The sequence below is a fragment of the Thalassophryne amazonica genome, chromosome 4, assembly GCF_902500255.1.
Source record: "Thalassophryne amazonica chromosome 4, fThaAma1.1, whole genome shotgun sequence".
NCBI lineage: Eukaryota > Metazoa > Chordata > Actinopteri > Batrachoidiformes > Batrachoididae > Thalassophryne > Thalassophryne amazonica.
In genome coordinates this window covers 76,214,818-76,236,946 of record NC_047106.1, presented here as the reverse complement: position 1 = coordinate 76,236,946, position 22,129 = coordinate 76,214,818, and the positions used below count along the sequence as shown (strand labels likewise).

The 22,129-nt window shown below is 42.4% G+C and overlaps 1 protein-coding gene across 1 annotated transcript in view; it reads left to right on the top strand.

Annotated features, from left to right (window-relative positions):
• The window catches only part of si (sucrase-isomaltase (alpha-glucosidase)), a 309,027-nt gene that overhangs the window by 145,853 nt on the left and 141,045 nt on the right, over window positions 1–22,129 (top strand). Inside the window, exon 19 of the mRNA XM_034168783.1 lies at window positions 9,011–9,135. Within this exon, the coding sequence (XP_034024674.1) occupies window positions 9,011–9,135 (125 nt within the window). The remainder of the gene's footprint in view (window positions 1–9,010; window positions 9,136–22,129) is intronic.

Sequence of the window (22,129 nt, the reverse complement as noted above, 5' to 3'; positions counted from 1 at the left end):
TACCACATTCCTCTCTTTGATGTGTGCGATGGCACATCTGCATTGACACCTGTTCGGTTAGGTACGGGTGTTCTAGACTTTTCGCAGTGCTGGTATCCTGGTGGCGTAGTTCCATCACTACTGTGCACTTCCGTGTTTACGCCTCCACCTACACGGATCAGCTGGATTCCACATGACCGCTGTCTTCGTCCTATCCCATTGCGAGCCTCAGACAGTGCCTACGTGACGTTGTCCACCTTGCGCCTTGGTTTATTGAACGTGCGTTCAATCGCCAATAAATTATTTTCCCTGAATGATCTTATATCAACGGAAATGTTGGACTTAATGTGCCTTTCGGAGACTTGGCAGAGAGAAGAGGAATTTCTTCATTTAAATGAGCTCTGCCCTGCTGGGTTCTGTGTCCTTGGGAAGCCCCACCCCTGTCACCCCTTGCCATCGTTTATAAAGAGGATTGTGTGTGTAAAGGGGTACAGTCACAGGATTTTCCCTCCTTTGAATCGCAGTTGGTCAAGGTGGGTTTCTTAAACCCATTTTTCTGTGTGTTGGTTTATCGCCCCCCTGGCCCTGCTACTGCCTTTCTTAAGGATTTTAGTGACTTTTTATCCTCTATTATAACGTTGGAATCTGTTTTAATTCTTGGAGATTTTAACCTTCATGTTGATGACAAGTTATCTTGCTCTGCTATGGAGCTTTTATCGTTGACTGAAGCTTTTAATTTTGTGCAACATGTTTCTGAGCCCACTCACCAAAAGGGTCACATTTTAGATTTAGTTTTTACACTTGGCCTAGACATTTTAAATATGTCTATAAAAGATGTCCACTTGAGCAACCATAGTCTTGTTTCGTTTGACCTGCATTTCAGCTCTGATCAGAAGCTAAGTCTCGGAGGCGTATCATCACTGCTGATACTGCAGAAAGATTTTTTTCTATGTTTAATCCTTGTTTGTTCACTGATTTTCTTGATGTGGACAATTTTATCCAGTGTTTTAACCATCACTGTGATACTATTCTTGATCAGTTGGCTCCTGTTAAATACAACGTGTCTTTACAGAAAAATGAGTGCCCTTGGATAAATGAAGAGCTCTTAATTCTTAAGAGACTGTGTCGAAGGATTGAACGCCTGTGGAAATCCTCTAAACTTGAGGTTCACAGGCTTCATCTCAGGGAGCTGGTTTTATCATATAACAAAATGGCTGAGTTCTGTCTACATACATCAGCTGGTGTCTGTGAATAAGAAGAATCCCAGAGTGTTGTTTGATACAATCAACTCTCTTGTATGTCCTGCTGCTTCAGTTACTCCTGTGCTTTCTGAAGCTGACAGCAATGCTTTTTTGAGTTTTATCACTGGCAAAATCAAGTTCATTAAGGATAAAATTCCACCCTCCCTGTGTGGTACTTCTACTGTTATTGAGCCTGTTCCCAGCATTTGGTCTTCATTTAGGGCTGTGACACTTGTTGATATTTCGGCATTGGTGAGCAAGATGAAACCTTCCTCTTGCTCATTGGACATCCTTCCCTACAGGCTCTTTATTAAAGTATTTGAGGTAACTGGTCTGTGCGTTACTAGAATAGTAAATCTTTCTTTATCCACCGGTGTGTTTCCCAGTGCTTTTAAGCATGCCATAGTGTTGCCTCTACTGAAAAAAACAGGTTTAAATCAAATGGAGCTAAGTAGTTTTAGACCTATTTCTAAACTCCCATTCTTGTCTAAGATCCTCGAGAGGGTGGTTTCAGACCAACTGACACTCTTCCTGGATCAGAATAACATTCATGACAGGTTTCAGTCCGGTTTTCGTAGACAACACTCTACGGAAACGGCTCTTTTGAAAGTGTCCAGTGACATTATGATGTCTGCTGATGCTGGGAAATCCACCATGTTGGTTCTTTTGGATTTGTCCTCTGCCTTTGATACTGTTGACCACCAGGTCCTGCTGAATAGATTGAGGGATCATGTCGGACTGTCAGGGTCAGTTCTTCGGTGGTTTTTTTCATATCTATCTGGGCGTAGCTTTAGCGTTTTTGCTAACCAGATAAGGTCAGAGTCTGCGGACCTGTTATGTGGAGTCCTTCAGGGTTCTGTATTGGGCCCCATTTTGTTTTTATTGTACTTGATCCCTTTAGGTAGGATCGTTCAAAGATTTACTGATGTCTCTTACCAGTTATTTGCGGATGACATCCAGCTTTACTGCTCCTTTAAGCCATCTGAGATTAAGAGGCTTGATTCCCTCCTCCATTGTTTGGCGGAAATTAAACAATGGCTAACGAATAACTTTCTTCAGCTTAACGCAGACAAAACAGAGACATTGGTTATTGCCCCTGATGCCCATATTCCAGGTATTCAGCAGTACTTGGGAGACCTGGGCCAGTCTGCTAAATCATGTCTTCGAAACCTGGGTGTCATTTTTGACAAAGACATGTCGTTGGTACAGCATTGTAAACAGCTGACGAGGAATTGCTTCTTTCAATTAAGAAACATCTCTAAGCTCAGGAAAATGGTGTCTCGAAATGATTTAGAGCTTATTATTCATGCTTTTGTGTCAACACGTTTAGACTATTGTAACAGTTTGTTTTCATGTCTAAACAAGAAGGAGTTGCGTCGACTGCAATTGGTACAGAACTCTGCAGCACGAATTCTGACACAAGCTAACAGAAGGACTCATATTTCCCCAATTTTAAAGGAGCTTCATTGGCTGCCAGTGTCCTTCAGGATCAATTTTAAAATTTTGGTTTTAACTTTTAGACCTACATGGCCAGGCGCCTCCCTATAGCTGTGACCTTATCCAGCCTTATGCCCCTGCCAGGGCTTTGAGGTCTGTGGACCAAAATCTGTTGATGGTTCCTCGCACCCATTTTGCAACCAGAGGAGAGTGATCCTTCCAGGCTGTTGCTCCCAGGCTTTGGAATGGTCTCCCGCTCTCTCTGCGCTCACTGGACTCTGTCGATACTTTTAAAAGCCAACTTAAGACTTTCTTTTTTACTCAAGTGTTTGCTTAGCTTTTGGGCTGCTCTGTTATCCTATGTTATGTTTTATGTTTTTATGTCTCGGCCATTGTCTGATGTTTTGTGTGGTGTACTGTGCTTTTATGTTGTGAAGCACCTTGTGGCTCTTGTCTGTGAAAGGTGCTATATAAATAAAATTTACTTACTTACTTACTTACTTACAGGAAGGAAGATGGCAGCGCCAGGTATGGCAGGAGCAGCTACAGCTCTTTTGATGCATGCACTGCTGAGTAATCTTGCCCTTTTTGGTCTATTTGAAGGTTACAAATGATCTTCTTATGGCCTCAGACAGTGGACTCATCTCTGTGCTTTTTCTGTTAGACCTCAGTGCTGCTTTTGATACTGTTGACCATAAAATTTTATTACAGAGATTAGAGCATGCCATAGATATTAAAGGCACTGTGCTGTGGTGGTTTGAATCATATTTATCTAATAGATTACAATTTGTTCATGTAAATGGGGAGTCTTCTTCACAGACTAAGGTTAATTATGGAGTTCCACAAGGTTCTGTGGTAGGACCAATTTTATTCACTTTATACATGCTTCCCTTAGGCAGTATTATTAGACGGCATTGCTTAAATTTTTATTGTTACGCAGATGATACCCAGCTTTATCTATCCATGAAGCCAGAGGACACACACCAATTAGCTAAACTGCAGGATTGTCTTACAGACATAAAGACATGGATGACCTCTAATTTCCTACTTTTAAACTCAGATAAAACTGAAGTTATTGCACTTGGCCCCACAAATCTTAGAAACATGGTGTCTAACCAGATCCTTACTCTGGATGGCATTACCCTGACCTCTAGTAATACTGTGAGAAATCTTGGAGTCATTTTTGATCAGGATATGTCATTCAATGCGCATATTAAACAAATATGTAGGACTGCTTTTTTGCATTTGCGCAATATCTCTAAAATTAGAAAGGTCTTGTCTCAGAGTGATGCTGAAAAATTAATTCATGCATTTATTTCCTCTAGGCTGGACTATTGTAATTCATTATTATCAGGTTGTCCTAAAAGTTCCCTGAAAAGCCTTCAGTTAATTCAAAATGCTGCAGCTAGAGTGCTAAAAGGGACTAGAAGGAGAGAGCATATCTCACCCATATTGGCCTCTCTTCATTGGCTTCCTGTTAATTCTAGAATAGAATTTACAGACCACGCACGCTGGCTTTGCTGCAGCTACATTCCGGGCCGGCACATCATCCCCTGGCGGCTCCAGTCAGCGATGGGGAATGCAGACCACACCACCACCAACCCCCACATGCACGCAGATCGCCCATATTCCACAAATTCTGAGATTATTCCACCAGCTCGTCTCCACCGGGACTCCAACATCTCCACCGGCTGCATCTCCATGGCGCTCACTCAACACGTCACCGGCTGCGTCATCAGAGCACGACCAACACAAGGATCAATAAACCACAACACCGGAGGTCTGGAAAACGCGGGGTGGATTTCCGCCTTCTCCGCACTTTTCCAAAATCCAAGTCAATCTCCAAAATAAATATAGAACTCTTCAACACCCAATCACTAACAAATAAAAGCAGTCTAATCTTTGATCATATACTGGACAAAAAAGTTGATATTATGTGCCTTACAGAAACTTGGCACAAACCAGGGTTGTATTTAGCTTTAAATGAAGCCTGTCCTCCAGGATACACCTACCTGGAGAGGGCTCAGACCACCGGGCGTGGTGGAGGTCTCGCTGTCATCTACCACAAGGATCTAACAGTAACTCCCCTCCCACTGCCAGAGCTGACAACATTCGAATGTCTTCATTTCAAATGCAAACCACATACAGAAACAATATCAATACTTTGTTATGTGTCGACGCGGGTTGAGGAGCGGACCTGCGTCTGACAGAACCCAGTGGTAAAAATAACCAGAAGGCGGCTCCCAACAGAAACAATTTATTTTTCACCTGTGCTTATAAATGTAAAACATAAAAAGCGTCCCTCTGGTGGAGTGATAAGTGGCACGTTCTCCAGCGCCCGCAAGGATTAAAGCCCGGCGCTCCTGGACTCACTACCACCGCCAAACACCCCCCAGGTGGACACGACGAACCGATTCTCTGTGAAGCAAAGAGAAGGTGAGGTGAGTCAGCAGATACAACTCTATCTTTCGCATAACACACGCTATCAGCAACACACTCAGGTCAGTGTTTCTTTTTAACTTTATGCAAATGAGCAGCCTCTCACAACAAGTGGAGGATCACTTATCCTGCACGCCGCCGCAGTGAGAAGCAAGCTGCACAATTCTCTTCACAATCTCAGTTTACTGTGTAACAAAACACCAAGATACTATCAACAATTACTTAATCACTTAATTACCTTTAGCGTGTGCTGACAGCATGTGTCCTCACCCTTCCCTGCTTCACGGGCTCGATATGTCAAACCCAGGTGCGGTCCTCAGCGTCTCACAAACGAACGTCACAAGGTCGAGTTCCCGGCAGTTCTGCTCAAATCACACATGACTTATATGCAGAACGCCATCCAATTATCTGCTTCAGCTGCAAGTCTTCAAGGCCGCACGTGAGCCCCTGCCACAGGTGTTCCACATGACGCTAATAAGGGTGAGGACTCTTCAGCCAGCACTTTCTCCACAGACAAATCAGCCCTCATGCCACCTGGAGAGCAAAGAAAAGAAAAGAACACCAACACAGCCAGCCACGCCCCCCCAACACACAACATACTTCTCATTTATCGCCCTCCAAAACCACACCCTGGATTCATTAATGAATTGCAGGATTTCCTTACATCACTCTGTGCAATAACCTATAACACACTTATACTGGGAGACTTCAATTTGCACATAGACCCCCCCACAAACCGCCCTGCTGCAGAATTCCTTGAACTCCTGGATTGTTTGCATCTCACACAACACGTCACAGTACCCACTCACACTAAAGGTCACACCTTGGATCTGGTTATTACAGACAGTGCTTCCATTACCAACCTGCAAGTAAATGACTTAGGCATGTCAGACCATAAGTGCATCTCCATGGAACTGCCTTTAGCAGGCCCATACAATAAAACAAAACCCCAAATCCATTTTAGAAACATAAAAGCAATAGACAGCAACCTTTTTAACCAGGATATACAAGACATCTCACTAGTCACACAGTTCACATCAGTTAATGGATCTGTTGATTATTACAATTCTAGCCTCTACAATATCCTTGAGTCTCATGCACCAATCAAAACAAGAACAGTTACATTTTCCAAGTCAGCCCCCTGGTACACTACTGAGCTCTGCAAAATGAAAACCGCTGGCCGTGCCCTGGAGCGGAAATACACCTACAGTGGCTTACAAGTATTCAAACAGGCCTACCGCGATCATCAAAAATCATACACCAGAGCACTCGCCATAGCCAGGTCCCAATATTTCTCACTAAAAATCTCAAACAGCACTGGAAACTCCAAGCAGCTATTTTCAGCAATAAATTCTCTGCTCAAATCTCCCACACACGCACATGCCGACAGCAGTACAGATCAATGCAATAGGTTTATGGACTTCTTCACAAATAAGGTGGCATCAATCCGGTCAGCCCTCCCTGTTACAGCCCCATCTCCCTCTGACATCACTCTCTCATCTCCACTCAACAGTTTTTCTGTCTTTTCAGGCATCACTCAGACAGAGGTGGAGAGGATCATAAAAAGCATGAGGCCATCCACCTGTTTGCTGGATCCTCTCCCCACAGCATTATTAAAATCTCACATTACAGCCATCAGTCCATTAATCACAGCAATAATTAACCAGTCATTACACGCCGGTCAGGTTCCTCCAGCTCTCAAAACTGCTGTCATTCGCCCCCATCTGAAAAAGCCCTCACTCGACCCCGAAATCCTGGCCCACTACAGACCCATTTCAAACCTGCCGTTTCTTTCCAAAGTCCTGGAAAAAGTTGTAGCAGCCCAACTCCACAGTCATCTTCACATGCATAACATGTATGAAAAATTTCAGTCCGGTTTTTTTGATCAGCTCACAGTACAGAGACAGCCCTGGTCCACGTCATGAATGACTTGCTTATGACTGCGGATCAGGGCTCACCATCACTCCTCTTACTACTGGATTTATCATCTGCTTTTGACACCGTGGACCACACCATCCTACTTCATCACCTCCAGTCTATAGTTGGACTTACTGGGACCACACTCAACTGGTTCATGTCATACCTCATGGGCAGGACAGAGTTTGTGACCCTAGGACAGTCCAAATCATCACCTCATACAGTTAGCTGCGGAGTGCCTCCTTTTCACTATCTACATGCTCCCACTTGGTCAGATAATCAATAAACACAAGGTTTCTTTTCATTGTTACACAGACGACACACAGCTGTATATAAAAATGGACCCCGCTCCCACCACAGTTCTGCCATTCTGCACTTCACTGTTGCCTGGAGGAGATAAGGGCATGGATGGCTGACAACTTTCTTCAGCTGAACAGTAGCAAAACAGAAGCCATCCTTATTGGTACCCCTCACCAAACCCAGTCCTTCTCAAACCTAAACAGTATCTGGAATCTTTGACCATAACATTTCCCTGTCCTCATTCGTTACAAACCTTGGTGTCAGATTTGATTCACATCTCACATTCGACTCTCACATCCATCACCTCTGCAAGGTCTCTTTCCTCCACCTTAAAAATATCGCAAAACTCCGCCCCTCCCTCTCCCAATCCAACGCAGAGAAGTTGATCCATGCCTTTGTCTCCTCCAGATTGGACTACTGCAACGCCCTCCTCGTCGGGATCCCCGGCAAAAGTCTACAAAAGCTGCAGCACATTCAGAACTGTGCTGCTCGGGTCCTGAGCAGGAGGTGCAAATATGACCACATCACTCCAGTCCTCAGATCCCTTCATTGGCTGCCCATTCAACAAAGAATTCAGTACAAACTCTGTCTCCTTACACACCAATGCATACATGGAACTGCCCCTGCCTACCTTAGTGAACTCCTCACACCACACACCGCCCCAAGAACCATCCGCTCCACCACGTCCACCTACCACTTGCACCAGCCCAGATCCAAGCTCTCCACCATGGGAGACAGGGCCTTCCAGGTAGTCGCCCCACAGCTCTGGAATGCCCTTCCAGAGACCCTGAGGGCCCCACAGTGTGGGGGCATTTAAAAAAGGCCTCAAGACATTTTTATTCAAAAGGGCCTTTTAAAATGTTAAAAATGTTAAAATGTTTAAAATGTTTGATTGTATCTGTCTGGTTATGTTTTATGAATATATTTTATTGTTTTTGACCCTGTACATTGTTTGTTTTTAGTCTCTGCTCTGTAGCACTTTGAGATTCCATGAATGTAAAGTGCATTACAAATAAAATGTATTATTATTATTATTAATACAAAGCCAAGCAGAGGTCAGTACATGGGAAGGCAGGCAATTAATAGCAGCAGTATCCAAATCACGAGACAAGAAACAAGGTCAAAAAACAAGTAAAGGTTCAAAAACATGGTGTGGCCTCTGTAGATAACCCATGGTCACAGACATACACATTTCACTGCCAGCACGACAGTGATTGTCTGCAGACTGTTGTCATGCCAAGAGTGCGAATGGCCACACATTTTCTAAGTGCCAAACGAGCGGAGTTAGATGTTCATGTGTGTCAGCTGGAATCTGGCCTACACCCACCGCGAGAGGGATCAATGGGTTCGCACAGTGCACACTCTGTATTTCAGCCGCTGGTGTGCGCAAATAGTTGTAGCACCAGGTGTACGAGACGTTCGAGACAGGGACAATTTTACCCATTTTGCACACGATCCTGGTTCATGCACCCTTCGACCAAACTTCACACTGTGTGAAGGGGGCCTTAATTTTTGTTCCTCCCTTTTTACATGGGTGATCGCTCTCTCTTTCTCTCACATATCAAAAGACCATATTGCAACCATACACATATATATATATATATATATATATAGAGAGAGAGAGAGAGAGAGAGAGAGAGAGAGAGAGAGAGAGAGAGAGACGGTGCTGATAATTTTGTTTTGTTTTTTACATTCAGATGGTAAAAACTGAATCCAGGAAACAACATGTTGAGATGGATCTACCAGCTGACAAGCTTGGTTTACATATCAGAGGTGGTGCTGTTCTCCCCACACAGAACCCTGCTACCACAACCACATACAGGTACACACATACATCTACAGCTACGTACACATTTCTGTAGACTCTGTGCAGCTAAAAACTCCACAACTAGCAAGTTTGGAATCCCATTCTTGAATAATCTCTCATTTTGAATATTTGGGCTTGAAGGAAGCATGGTGGATTCGTGGTGATTGATATCCTCAACCAGTCATCAAGAAATTGGCATTAATGCAAGAACAATGTTTTTGTTCTCCAGCTTCCCATTAGAATCAGCCAAATGATTAGCAGTGGTGTTGCTGCCTTTGTGATTTTTTTAGTACATCAAAAAAAAAATACATCTTTTTCTCAACTTGTGCTTGATTGACAAGCAACAGGTAATTTTTGAAAAACAAACAACAAAAAAGGGAGCATTTTTCATGTTTTAAGGTGAGTCTGCAGGAATCCACACTATGTACGTATGTGTGTGTGTGTGTGTGTGTGTGTGTGTGTGTGTGTGTGTGTGTGTGTGTGTGTGTGTGTGTGTGTGTGTGTGTGTGTGTGCTCCTTGTGAACAGAGGAAATTTACACAATTCAGGTCACTGTTTATTACCGCTGCCAACAAAGTTGGAGGAGATTATATTTTTGCCTATGTTTGTTTGTTAGTCTTGCCAAAGGTCACTTCTAAAAGACTATGTTGGTCTGTCTGTTGGTTTGTTTGTTTATGTTTGTTTGCTTACCTTAAATGTGGAATTTTTTCATCAGATTGACTTGAAATTTGGTCAAATTGTGCAGATTGGTGCTGTCTACGATCCTATGTTTTTGGAGTGGTTACAGTAATATTTACCATTGATAATTGGGTCAAACTTCACAAATTTTGGGAACCTAACAAAAAGCCACCTGCTGGCAAACACCAGAAGTAAAGGGAGAGGTGCACAGATCTAAAGTGGTTGTTTTTGCTTCGTCACACCCAGGGATCTATATGAAACTTCACACCATCTTACACTGCAGGCATCAAGTAGCATTTTGTTAATGATCGTTTACATTTCCTTGTCGTTAGAACAAGCTTCCATTCTGGTAAAATACTTGTGAAGTTTTCTGGTTTGGTGGTGGGCCATCAAGAAAAAAGCGAAATACTCAGTCTGCCAGTCATAACTACAATATTCAGAGAAAAAGCGGAGAAGCTTTTTTCAGCAACTGTTCAGGTTGTGAATAGTTGCTGGAGGTGGAGCTAACAGGTCTGACTACGAGCCGTCAGTCACTTTCATATTCAGGCGGTACCATAAGTTAGCATGTTTTTATATATATAGCAGCCATATAATAAACAAATGATTAACCTTGCTTCCTCAGACCTCTGTGTTTCTCGAATGGACCTCGCTAATGCTCATTCTCATACTTATACCTCAGTCTGATACTTTCGCATACAGACAAAGCAAGTGAGGTTAATAATCCTTTAGTGTTTTGGTTCAAGGATGAACGGCGCCAAAACAGAACATTGATAGGACTATTTTTGGGGAAACTACAGATATAAACTAACTTTGCTAATTACATTTTGCACTAACATGCAATTCCAGCATGGGGGGATAAATCGTCTTTAGTGCAAGCATGCGTGATTTTATTTAGTAAGGTCAATGTAGGTACATTATGTAATTGGAAATACCTTAAAATACATTGATAACACAAGAAAGTTTATTTCCATTGTGGTCCATTTAAAAATATACTGAGAAAATAGAAGTAAGAACAAATAATAATAATAATAATAATATATTATTATTATTATTATTATTATTATTATTATTATTGATATTATTATACTGATAACAATAATCATGATGATTGTAAATAACCTTGCTAGAACCTGATCTAGCTATCCAAACAGCTAACCACAGACCCAGAAACCCCACAGACTCCGAGAGACATTCAGTGTAGTTTATTCAAGTCTATTTAGTCAAACTGTAGCAATGCAGAAAAATGAAAAAAATACATAATATTTGTACTAAAACAACAACATCAGGCTATAACTAGCACCTTATCATATGTATAACCATGAAATATAGCCATTAGCTTAGCAATTAGCATCAAAATAAGCATGCGCATTAGCATACAGTTTTACAGCTTTTATACAACAACAAACATTTTGACTCTCAAATATACAACCAAAACACAGGGTATGTGGGGTCCAATTATTTTTACTATGAAACACTTACAGCTGGTGTTTTAACAAACATCAAGATAAAGGAAACCAGGAAAGTGGAGCTGCAATGAACTGTAGTGAGACCATTTTTAGTGACTTCCTGCATGAGTTCGTCTTCCACTGTCTTAAACAATGCAAACTGAAAACAACCACTAGATGACATATTTTACCAAGGTACACACATAATATCCACAGTGAATGTAACAATGACTATAATAACACTGGTCAACAGGATTTTTCTTGCATGGAGTTTTTCAACTGAGGTAATAGGGCAGCATAGACTCGTGTGAACCCGTGCATGATATTGTGGGGTTTGACCACTTCCAGGGACAGCCTACCATTGCACAACACAAACACAGCATCACTTCACAGGGAGAAATGGTGTACTGATTTGTTTTTGGCTGCAGTCACTGAAGCAGTTGTAAAAAGTGCAGGTTTGTTTGATTCCCAGGAGAGATGGGAAGACAAGTCAAATGGGAGAGCTTGTGTCAGTAGTTTTTTAGCCTACACAGCTAGCCAGAGTAGTTGCAGTCTCTTACCTGCACGACCGTCTCCACATGTTTAAGCTCCAGGTCATAAACAAACTGCAACACGTCTGCGTTCCACCGCATCATCACTTTTTCTTTTCATTTTTACTTTGTTTGCCATGTAATTTGCCCAAAAACCCAGAGAAACTGCAATGTTTCTTATGGGGACACACAAGGACTGTGCCCGGGACATAGGATTATTGCGCGATATGCGTCATATTTTAACCCTTCAGCGCTCACCCTCAAACGAGACTGCATTGCTCAAATTGGTTGTGCTGAATCAGAATCTGGTGTTAGGTTATGCCAAGCACTTCATGTTTTTGAGATATATTTATCAAAAATGTTTCTGTGAAGGCTGTCAGTTGTCCAGGTGGTTTCCATAGTAGAGAAGCTTGAATCTTCAACTGGACTGGGTTGCTTGACGTGAGGACGTTTCGCTTCAAATCGCAGAAGCTTCCTCAGCTAAAATTCTTGCTCTGGTAGTCTGACTTTGCTCTGGCGGCTGCCTTTCTCTGGCGTTCAGCTGAGAGGCGCCTGTTTAGGCCTCTACTGGTGGTTGGCTCTCACTGCGGTATAGTATCACTTCCTGTTCCGGAGCACAGCGGTGTTTTTCTGTATCTGTTAGCTGTTTACTCTGCGCAGTTAGATTGATCTAGTTATCTAGATTACGATTTGTTTCCCAGTGTAATCTTTACGTGCCTTAACTAAAGCACTCCTTCTGCTGAATCACCTCTAAATTATTTACACATTATTCACTTTGCGTGTTTTTAGGAATCCGCTAGCTTAGCGTAGCTATTAGCTCTTAGCCGATTTAGCATGGCGGCTTCTCCTGTCTCTCCCGCACTTTTCTGCTCTGGGTGTGAAATGTTTAGTTATTCCTCGGCCTCCTTTAGCAGTAACGGTACTTGTAATAAGTGTAGCTTATTCGTAGCTTTGGAGGCCAGGCTGGGCGAATTGGAGACTCGGCTCCGCACCGTGGAAAATTCTACAGTTAGCCAGGTCCCTGTAGTCGGTGCGGACCAAGGTAGCTTAGCCGCCGTTAGTTCCCCTCTGGCAGATCCCGAGCAGCCGGGAAAGCAGGCCGACTGGGTGACTGTGAGGAGGAAGCGTAGCCCTAAACAGAAGCCCCGTGTACACCGCCAACCCGTTCACATCTCTAACCGTTTTTCCCCACTCGACGACACACCCGCCGAGGATCAAACTCTGGTTATTGGCGACTCTGTTTTGAGAAATGTGAAGTTAGCGACACCAGCAACCATAGTCAGTTGTCTTCCGGGGGCCAGAGCAGGCGACATTGAAGGAAATTTGAAACTGCTGGCTAAGGCTAAGCGTAAATTTGGTAAGATTGTAATTCACGTCGGCAGTAATGACACCCGGTTACGCCAATCGGAGGTCACTAAAATTAACATTAAATCGGTGTGTAACTTTGCAAAAACAATGTCGGACTCTGTAGTTTTCTCTGGGCCCCTCCCCAATCAGACCGGGAGTGACATGTTTAGCCGCATGTTCTCCTTGAATTGCTGGCTGTCTGAGTGGTGTCCAAAAAATGAGGTGGGCTTCATAGATAATTGGCAAAGCTTCTGGGGAAAACCTGGTCTTGTTAGGAGAGACGGCATCCATCCCACTTTGGATGGAGCAGCTCTCATTTCTAGAAATCTGGCCAATTTTCTTAAATCCTCCAAACCGTGACTATCCAGGGTTGGGACCAGGAAGCAGAGTTGTAGTCTTACACACCTCTCTGCAGCTTCTCTCCCCCTGCCATCCCCTCATTACCCCATCCCCGTAGAGACGGTGCCTGCTCCCAGACTACCAATAACCAGCAAAAATCTATTTAAGCATAAAAATTCAAAAAGAAAAAATAATATAGCACCTTCAACTGCACCACAGACTAAATCAGTTAAATGTGGTCTATTAAACATTAGGTCTCTCTCTTCTAAGTCCCTGTTGGTAAATGATATAATAATTGATCAACATATTGATTTATTCTGCCTAACAGAAACCTGGTTACAGCAGGATGAATATGTTAGTTTAAATGAGTCAACACCCCCGAGTCACACTAACTGTCAGAATGCTCGTAGCACGGGCCGGGGCGGAGGATTAGCAGCAATCTTCCATTCCAGCTTATTAATTAATCAAAAACCCAGACAGAGCTTTAATTCATTTGAAAGCTTGTCTCTTAGTCTTGTCCATCCAAATTGGAAGTCCCAAAAACCAGTTTTATTTGTTATTATCTATCGTCCACCTGGTCGTTACTGTGAGTTTCTCTGTGAATTTTCAGACCTTTTGTCTGACTTAGTGCTTAGCTCAGATAAGATAATTATAGTGGGCGATTTTAACATCCACACAGATGCTGAGAATGACAGCCTCAACACTGCATTTAATCTATTATTAGACTCTATTGGCTTTGCTCAAAAAGTAAATGAGTCCACCCACCACTTTAATCATATCTTAGATCTTGTTCTGACTTATGATATGGAAATAGAAGACTTAACAGTATTCCCTGAAAACTCCCTTCTGTCTGATCATTTCTTAATAACATTTACATTTACTCTGATGGACTACCCAGCAGTAGGGAATAAGTTTCATTACACTAGAAGTCTTTCAGAAAGCGCTGTAACTAGGTTTAAGGATATGATTCCTTCTTTATGTTCTCTAATGCCATATAACAACACATGGCAGAGTAGCTACCTAAACTCTGTAAGGGAGATAGAGTATCTCGTCAATAGTTTTACATCCTCATTGAAGACAACTTTGGATGCTGTAGCTCCTCTGAAAAAGAGAGCTTTAAATCAGAAGTGTCTGACTCCATGGTATAACTCACAAACTCGTAGCTTAAAGCAGATAACCCGTAAGTTGGAGAGGAAATGGCGTCTCACTAATTTAGAAGATCTTCACTTAGCCTGGAAAAAGAGTCTGTTGCTCTATAAAAAAGCCCTCCGTAAAGCTAGGACATCTTTCTACTCATCACTAATTGAAGAAAATAAGAACAACCCCAGGTTTCTTTTCAGTACTGTAGCCAGGCTGACAAAGAGTCAGAGCTCTATTGAGCTGAGTATTCCATTAACTTTAACTAGTAATGACTTCATGACTTTCTTTGCTAACAAAATTTTAACTATTAGAGAAAAAATTACTCATAACCATCCCAAAGACGTATCGTTATCTTTGGCTGCTTTCAGTGATGCCGGTATTTGGTTAGACTCTTTCTCTCCGATTGTTCTGTCTGAGTTATTTTCATTAGTTACTTCATCCAAACCATCAACATGTTTATTAGACCCCATTCCTACCAGGCTGCTCAAGGAAGCCCTACCATTATTTAATGCTTCGATCTTAAATATGATCAATCTATCTTTGTTAGTTGGCTATGTACCACAGGCTTTTAAGGTGGCAGTAATTAAACCATTACTTAAAAAGCCCTCACTTGACCCAGCTATCTTAGCTAATTATAGGCCAATCTCCAACCTTCCTTTTCTCTCAAAAATTCTTGAAAGGGTAGTTGTAAAACAGCTAACTGATCATCTGCAGAGGAATGGTCTATTTGAAGAGTTTCAGTCAGGTTTTAGAATTCATCATAGTACAGAAACAGCATTAGTGAAGGTTACAAATGATCTTCTTATGGCCTCGGACAGTGGACTCATCTCTGTGCTTGTTCTGTTAGACCTCAGTGCTGCTTTTGATACTGTTGACCATAAAATTTTATTACAGAGATTAGAGCATGCCATAGGTATTAAAGGCACTGCGCTGCGGTGGTTTGAATCATATTTGTCTAATAGATTACAATTTGTTCATGTAAATGGGGAATCTTCTTCACAGACTAAAGTTAATTATGGAGTTCCACAAGGTTCTGTGCTAGGACCAATTTTATTCACTTTATATATGCTTCCCTTAGGCAGTATTATTAGACGGTATTGCTTAAATTTTCATTGTTACGCAGATGATACCCAGCTTTATCTATCCATGAAGCCAGAGGACACACACCAATTAGCTAAACTGCAGGATTGTCTTACAGACATAAAGACATGGATGACCTCTAATTTCCTGCTTTTAAACTCAGATAAAACTGAAGTTATTGTACTTGGCCCCACAAATCTTAGAAACATGGTGTCTAACCAGATCCTTACTCTGGATGGCATTACCCTGACCTCTAGTAATACTGTGAGAAATCTTGGAGTCATTTTTGATCAGGATATGTCATTCAAAGCGCATATTAAACAAATATGTAGGACTGCCTTTTTGCATTTACGCAATATCTCTAAAATCAGAAAGGTCTTGTCTCAGAGTGATGCTGAAAAACTAATTCATGCATTTATTTCCTCTAGGCTGGACTATTGTAATTCATTATTATCAGGTTGTCCTAAAAGTTCCCTAAAAAGCCTTCAGTTAATTCAAAATGCTGCAGCTAGAGTACTGACGGGGACTAGAAGGAGAGAGCATATCTCACCTATATTGGCCTCTCTTCATTGGCTTCCTGTTAATTCTAGAATAGAATTTAAAATTCTTCTTCTTACTTATAAGGTTTTGAATAATCAGGTCCCATCTTATCTTAGGGACCTCGTAGTACCATATCACCCCAATAGAGCGCTTCGCTCTCAGACTGCAGGCTTACTTGTAGTTCCTAGGGTTTGTAAGAGTAGAATGGGAGGCAGAGCCTTCAGCTTTCAGGCTCCTCTCCTGTGGAACCAGCTCCCAATTCAGATCAGGGAGACAGACACCCTCTCTACTTTTAAGATTAGGCTTAAAACTTTCCTTTTTGCTAAAGCTTATAGTTAGGGCTGGATCAGGTGACCCTGAACCATCCCTTAGTTATGCTGCTATAGACGTAGACTGCTGGGGGGTTCCCATGATGCACTGTTTCTTTCTCTTTTTGCTCTGTATGCACCACTCTGCATTTAATCATTAGTGATCGATCTCTGCTCCCCTCCACAGCATGTCTTTTTCCTGGTTCTCTCCCTCAGCCCCAACCAGTCCCAGCAGAAGACTGCCCCTCCCTGAGCCTGGTTCTGCTGGAGGTTTATTCCTGTTAAAAGGGAGTTTATCCTTCCCACTGTAGCCAAGTGCTTGCTCACAGGGGGTCGTTTTGACCGTTGGGGTTTTACATAATTATTGTATGGCCTTGCCTTACAATATAAAGCGCCTTGGGGCAACTGTTTGTTGTGATTTGGCGCTATATAAAAAAAATTGATTGATTGATTGATTGATTGACTTCTGTCTTGACTCTTGTAGAGAAGAATAAACAGAAGCCACAAAAGCTGGAGTTTTAAACCTAACCAGACCCCTCCTACCGAGAAGCAAACTGCTATAGGCTAGTGATTAAACAATAGCTCTAATTAGCATCTATTGTGCTCTAGTTAGCACCCTCCTAATGACAGGGCAGCTGTCCCTCCTAATGATGGGACGTACGCCTCTCCTGACGGCTCCCCGACTACTCTCCTGATGATGTGAATGACTCATTACCATGAACAAAAGACTGAAACTGCTTTGACCTGAGTACCCCATTGCAAACAGGGGACAAAGCATGTCTCAGACCCCCTCCCCGGTTAAGGCTGGGTTTCAACTGTTTCACCGTCTCCTGTCTATCTGGTGTTTTTGTTCTTTGAGACTTTTGCACTTTGTCCAGGGACCATCGTGGGTAACCACATATTGTGAGGGCTTTCCGGACATGTTGTTGTTCTTTAGCCCTTCCCTCTGTAGTTTTGGGCACCTGTAGGGCTCTGTGTTGAAGAGTCCTGATCACCCAGAGCTTGTGTTCAAGGGGGTGGTTTGAGCCAAAGAGCAGATATTGGTCAGTGTGAGTGGGTTTTCTGTAAACCCCTGTCTGGAGCTGCCTGTTCTCTCCAATCATAACATCACAGTCCAAGAAGGCTAAATGGTTGTTTCTGGCATCCTCACATGTGAACTTGATATTGGAGTCCACCGAGTTGATGTGCTCTGTAAAGGCCTCCACTTCCTGTTGATTGATTTTAACCCATGTGTCATCGGTTCAGATATGTTGATGACACATGGGTTACACAAAAGGCTATACCAGCACCGCAGAGAGGGCTCTAGTGGACCTCAGTCTGCAGTTCATCTCCACCTTAAAGACACTAACCACACGTTTGAGGACAAGGAAGTTAAAATCTTAGCCAGAGAAAGGAAATGGTTTGAGAGAGGAGTGAAGGAGGCATTTTATGTGAAACAGTTGAAACCCAGCCTTAACCGAGTACAATGGGGTACTCAGGTCAAAGCAGTTTCAGTCTTTTGTTCATGGTAATGAGTCATTCACGTCATCAGGAGAGTCGTCAGGGGAGCCGTCAGGAGAGGTGTCCATCCCATCATTAGGAGGGACAGCTGCCCTCTCATTAGGAGGATGCTAACTAGAGCACAATAGGTGCTAATTAGAGGTGTTGTTTAGTCATTAGCCTATAGCAGTCTGCCTCTTGGTAGGAGGGGTCTGGTTAGGTTTAAAACTCCAGCTTTTGTGTTTCTGTGTAGGCTCTCAGTTGTCCAGGTGGTTTCCATAGTAGAGAAGCTTGAATCTTCGACTGGAGTGGGTTACTTGACGTGAGGACGTTTCGCTTCAAATCGCAGAAGCTTCCTCAGCTAAAATTCTTGCTCCAGCTTTTGTGGCTTCTGTTTATTTTTCTCTACAAGACTCAAGACAGAAGTCAGACTACCAGAGCAAGAACTTTAGCTGAGGAAGCTTCTGCGATTTGAAGCGAAACGTCCTCGCATCAAGCAACCCAGTCCAGTCGAAGATTCAAGCTTCTCTAATATTTATCATAAACGTATTTCTCGCATCAAGCATTAAAGCAAAAGCTGCCATTTCGCACACCTCTTCAGTGCCATAAACAATATTATGGCTTTTGTTCATATTTCACAAACCTGGCTTAAAAGCTATGCTTTTGAAGATGCTTTTGTGCATGATTAGTGCTGTCAAACTTGTGATGGAATGAGCAACTTTTGCATAAGCCATCAATACAGAAAATGCAGATTACAAAAAAAAGTGATGTGATAGAGGACATCTGAGCTCAGATTTGCATTCAGCACCCCAAAATTACCCTAAATCAGCTCTCAAAGTTCATGCAAGAAAAAAAAAATGTTGACCAGAACAAGAACCTAAACTATTTGTAAATACATTCAGACAGTAAATTAATATATAAAAAAAAGCATAATTAACAGGAAATAAAAGGTTTGAGTGTCCCTTCTAAAAATTGTTAAGGTCAAAGGTTCTAAAACCATTCTGGTCTCGCACACCATTCAAACTCATCACACAAGCTTTGCTTAATTTATTGCCATCCTTCAAAATGTCAGCTACCTATTTTATAAATACTACCCAATCTAGAGCCCGTGGATCCCCACGGGCAATACGCCCGAAGAAACGTAAACATCGACAAGAGACTATAGGCATTCAACATAGAAAATAATCAATCAATCAATCAATCAATTTTTTTTTATATAGCGCCAAATCACAACAAACAGTTGCCCCAAGGCGCCTTATATTGTAAGGCAAGGCCATACAATAATTATGTAAAACCCCAACGGTCAAAACGACCCCCTATGAGCAAGCACTTGGCTACAGTGGGAAGGAAAAACTCCCTTTTAACAGGAAGAAACCTCCAGCAGAACCAGGCTCAGGGAGGGGCAGTCTTCTGCTGGGACTGGTTGGGGCTGAGGGAGAGAACCAGGAAAAAGACATGCTGTGGAGGGGAGCAGAGATCGATCACTAATGATTAAATGCAGAGTGGTGCATACAGAGCAAAAAGAGAAAGAAACAGTGCATCATGGGAACCCCCCAGCAGTCTACGTCTATAGCAGCATAACTAAGGGATGGTTCAGGGTCACCTGATCCAGCCCTAACTATAAGCTTTAGCAAAAAGGAAAGTTTTAAGCCTAATCTTAAAAGTAGAGAGGGTGTCTGTCTCCCTGATCTGAATTGGAAGCTGGTTCCACAGGAGAGGAGCCTGAAAGCTGAAGGCTCTGCCTCCCATTCTACTCTTACAAACCCTAGGAACTACAAGTAAGCCTGCAGTCTGAGAGCAAAGCGCTCTATTGGGGTGATATGGTACTATGAGGTCCCTAAGATAAGATGGGACCTGATTATTCAAACCCTTATAAGTAAGAAGAAGAATTTTAAATTCTATTCTAGAATTAACAGGAAGCCAATGAAGAAAAGAAAGTAAGTGAAGTAAAGTAAGTGAAATGCAAACTAATAAATAAAATAAACAGTGCAATAATGCAAAAGAAAATAACTTGACCTACCAAAAAAAGGATGCTGTGCAAATTCAAGCTTAAATAGCAACACACAGTCACAAGGCACATAGCAGCAGGCTGACTAAAGAGCAGAGTTGGTGGTGTGTGTTTGACAGTAAAGATACGTTTTTCTCAACTTGTGTTTGATTGACAAGCAATAGGTAATTTTTGAAAAACAAACAACAAAAAAGGGAGCATTTTTAATATTTTCAGGTGTCTGCAGGAATCCACACTGTGTGTGTGTGTGTGTGTGTGTGTGTGTGTGTGTGTGTGTGTGTGTGTGTGTGTGTGTGTGTGTGTGTGTGTGTGTGTGTGTGTGTGTGTGTGTGTGTGTGTGTGTGTGTGTGCATGAGTGAGTAGTTCCAGGGAAGAGGTTAGGTTCAGATGTGGGAAGGGGATGTAGGGGGTAAAACGCCAGAGACACCTTCCTGTCAGGCAGGAGGGGGAGGGGGCAGAGTGGGGAGACAGTTCAGCTTCCTGACAGCCTGGTGGATGAAGCTGTCAGGAAGCACTTCATGAGTATGTGAGTGAGTGTAACTGGACAGTAATTGCTGAGGCAGGAGGGAGACGACTTCTTCAGGAGAGAAATGATGGTGGTGGCTTTGAAGCAGGTTGGAACAACAGCCTGATTCAGTGAGTTGTTGAAGATGTCTGTGAAGACAACTAGTTCCTCATCACAGTCTCTCAGTAAGTGACCAGGAAATTTGTCAGGACCCAGAGCTTTGTGTGCACTGATCCTGCTGAGGGACCTCCTCACAATGGCACTGGGACAGTGTCAGCACCTGATTGTCAGGAGGGGATGGGTTCTTCTGTGCAAGGGTACTGTTGTGTGTATCAAAGCAAACAAAGAAGTCATTCAGCTCATTCAACAGAGGGGTGGAGCTGTCAGATATCTGTAGTGCAGATTTGGAGTCCATTATGGTTTGCGTCCCCTGCCATAGACTCCGAGTGTCTCTGAAGTCACTGAAGCAAAGAACAATCTTCCTGGAGTACTTCCTCTTGCCTTCTTTGATGCCACTTGACAGGTTGGCCATTGTTGTCCTCAGGCCCACCTTGTTACCATTTCTGAAGGGGGCATTCCTCATTCTGAGGATTCATGGCTTGTGGAATCTTCCATTCCAGCTTATTAATTAATCAAAAACCCAGACAGAGCTTTAATTCATTTGAAAGCTTGACTCTTAGTCTTGTCCATCCAAATTGGAAGTCCCAAAAACCAGTTTTATTTGTTGTTATCTAACGTCCTCCTGGTCGTTACTGTGAGTTTCTCTGTGAATTTTCAGACCTTTTGTCTGACTTAGTGCTTAGCTCAGATAATATAATTATAGTGGGCGATTTTAACATCCACACAGATGCTGAGAATGACAGCCTCAACACTGCATTTAATCTATTATTAGACTCAATTGGCTTTGCTCAAAATGTAAATGAGTCCACCCACCACTTTAATCATATCTTAGATCTTGTTCTGACTTATGGTATGGAAATTGAAGACTTAACAGTATTCCCTGAAAACTCCCTTCTGTCTGATCATTTCTTAATAACATTTACATTTACTCTGATGGACTACCCAGCAGTGGGGAATAAGTTTCATTACACTAGAAGTCTTTCAGAAAGCGCTGTAACTAGGTTTAAGGATATGATTCCTTCTTTATGTTCTCTAATGCCATATACCAACACAGTGCAGAGTAGCTACCTAAACTCTGTAATTGAGATAGAGTATCTCGTCAATAGTTTTACATCGTCATTGAAGACAACTTTGGATGCTGTAGCTCCTCTGAAAAAGAGAGCTTTAAATCAGAAGTGCCTGACTCCGTGGTATAACTCACAAACTCGCAGCTTAAAGCAGATAACCCGTAAGTTGGAGAGGAAATGGCGTCTCACTAATTTAGAAGATCTTCACTTAGCCTGGAAAAAGAGTCTGTTGCTCTATAAAAAAGCCCTCTGTAAAGCTAGGACATCTTACTACTCATCACTAATTGAAGAAAATAAGAAGGTTTCTTTTCAGCACTGTAGCCAGGCTGACAAAGAGTCAGAGCTCTATTGAGCCGAGTATTCCTTTAACTTTAACTAGTAATGACTTCATGACTTTCTTTGCTAGTACAATTTTAACTATTAG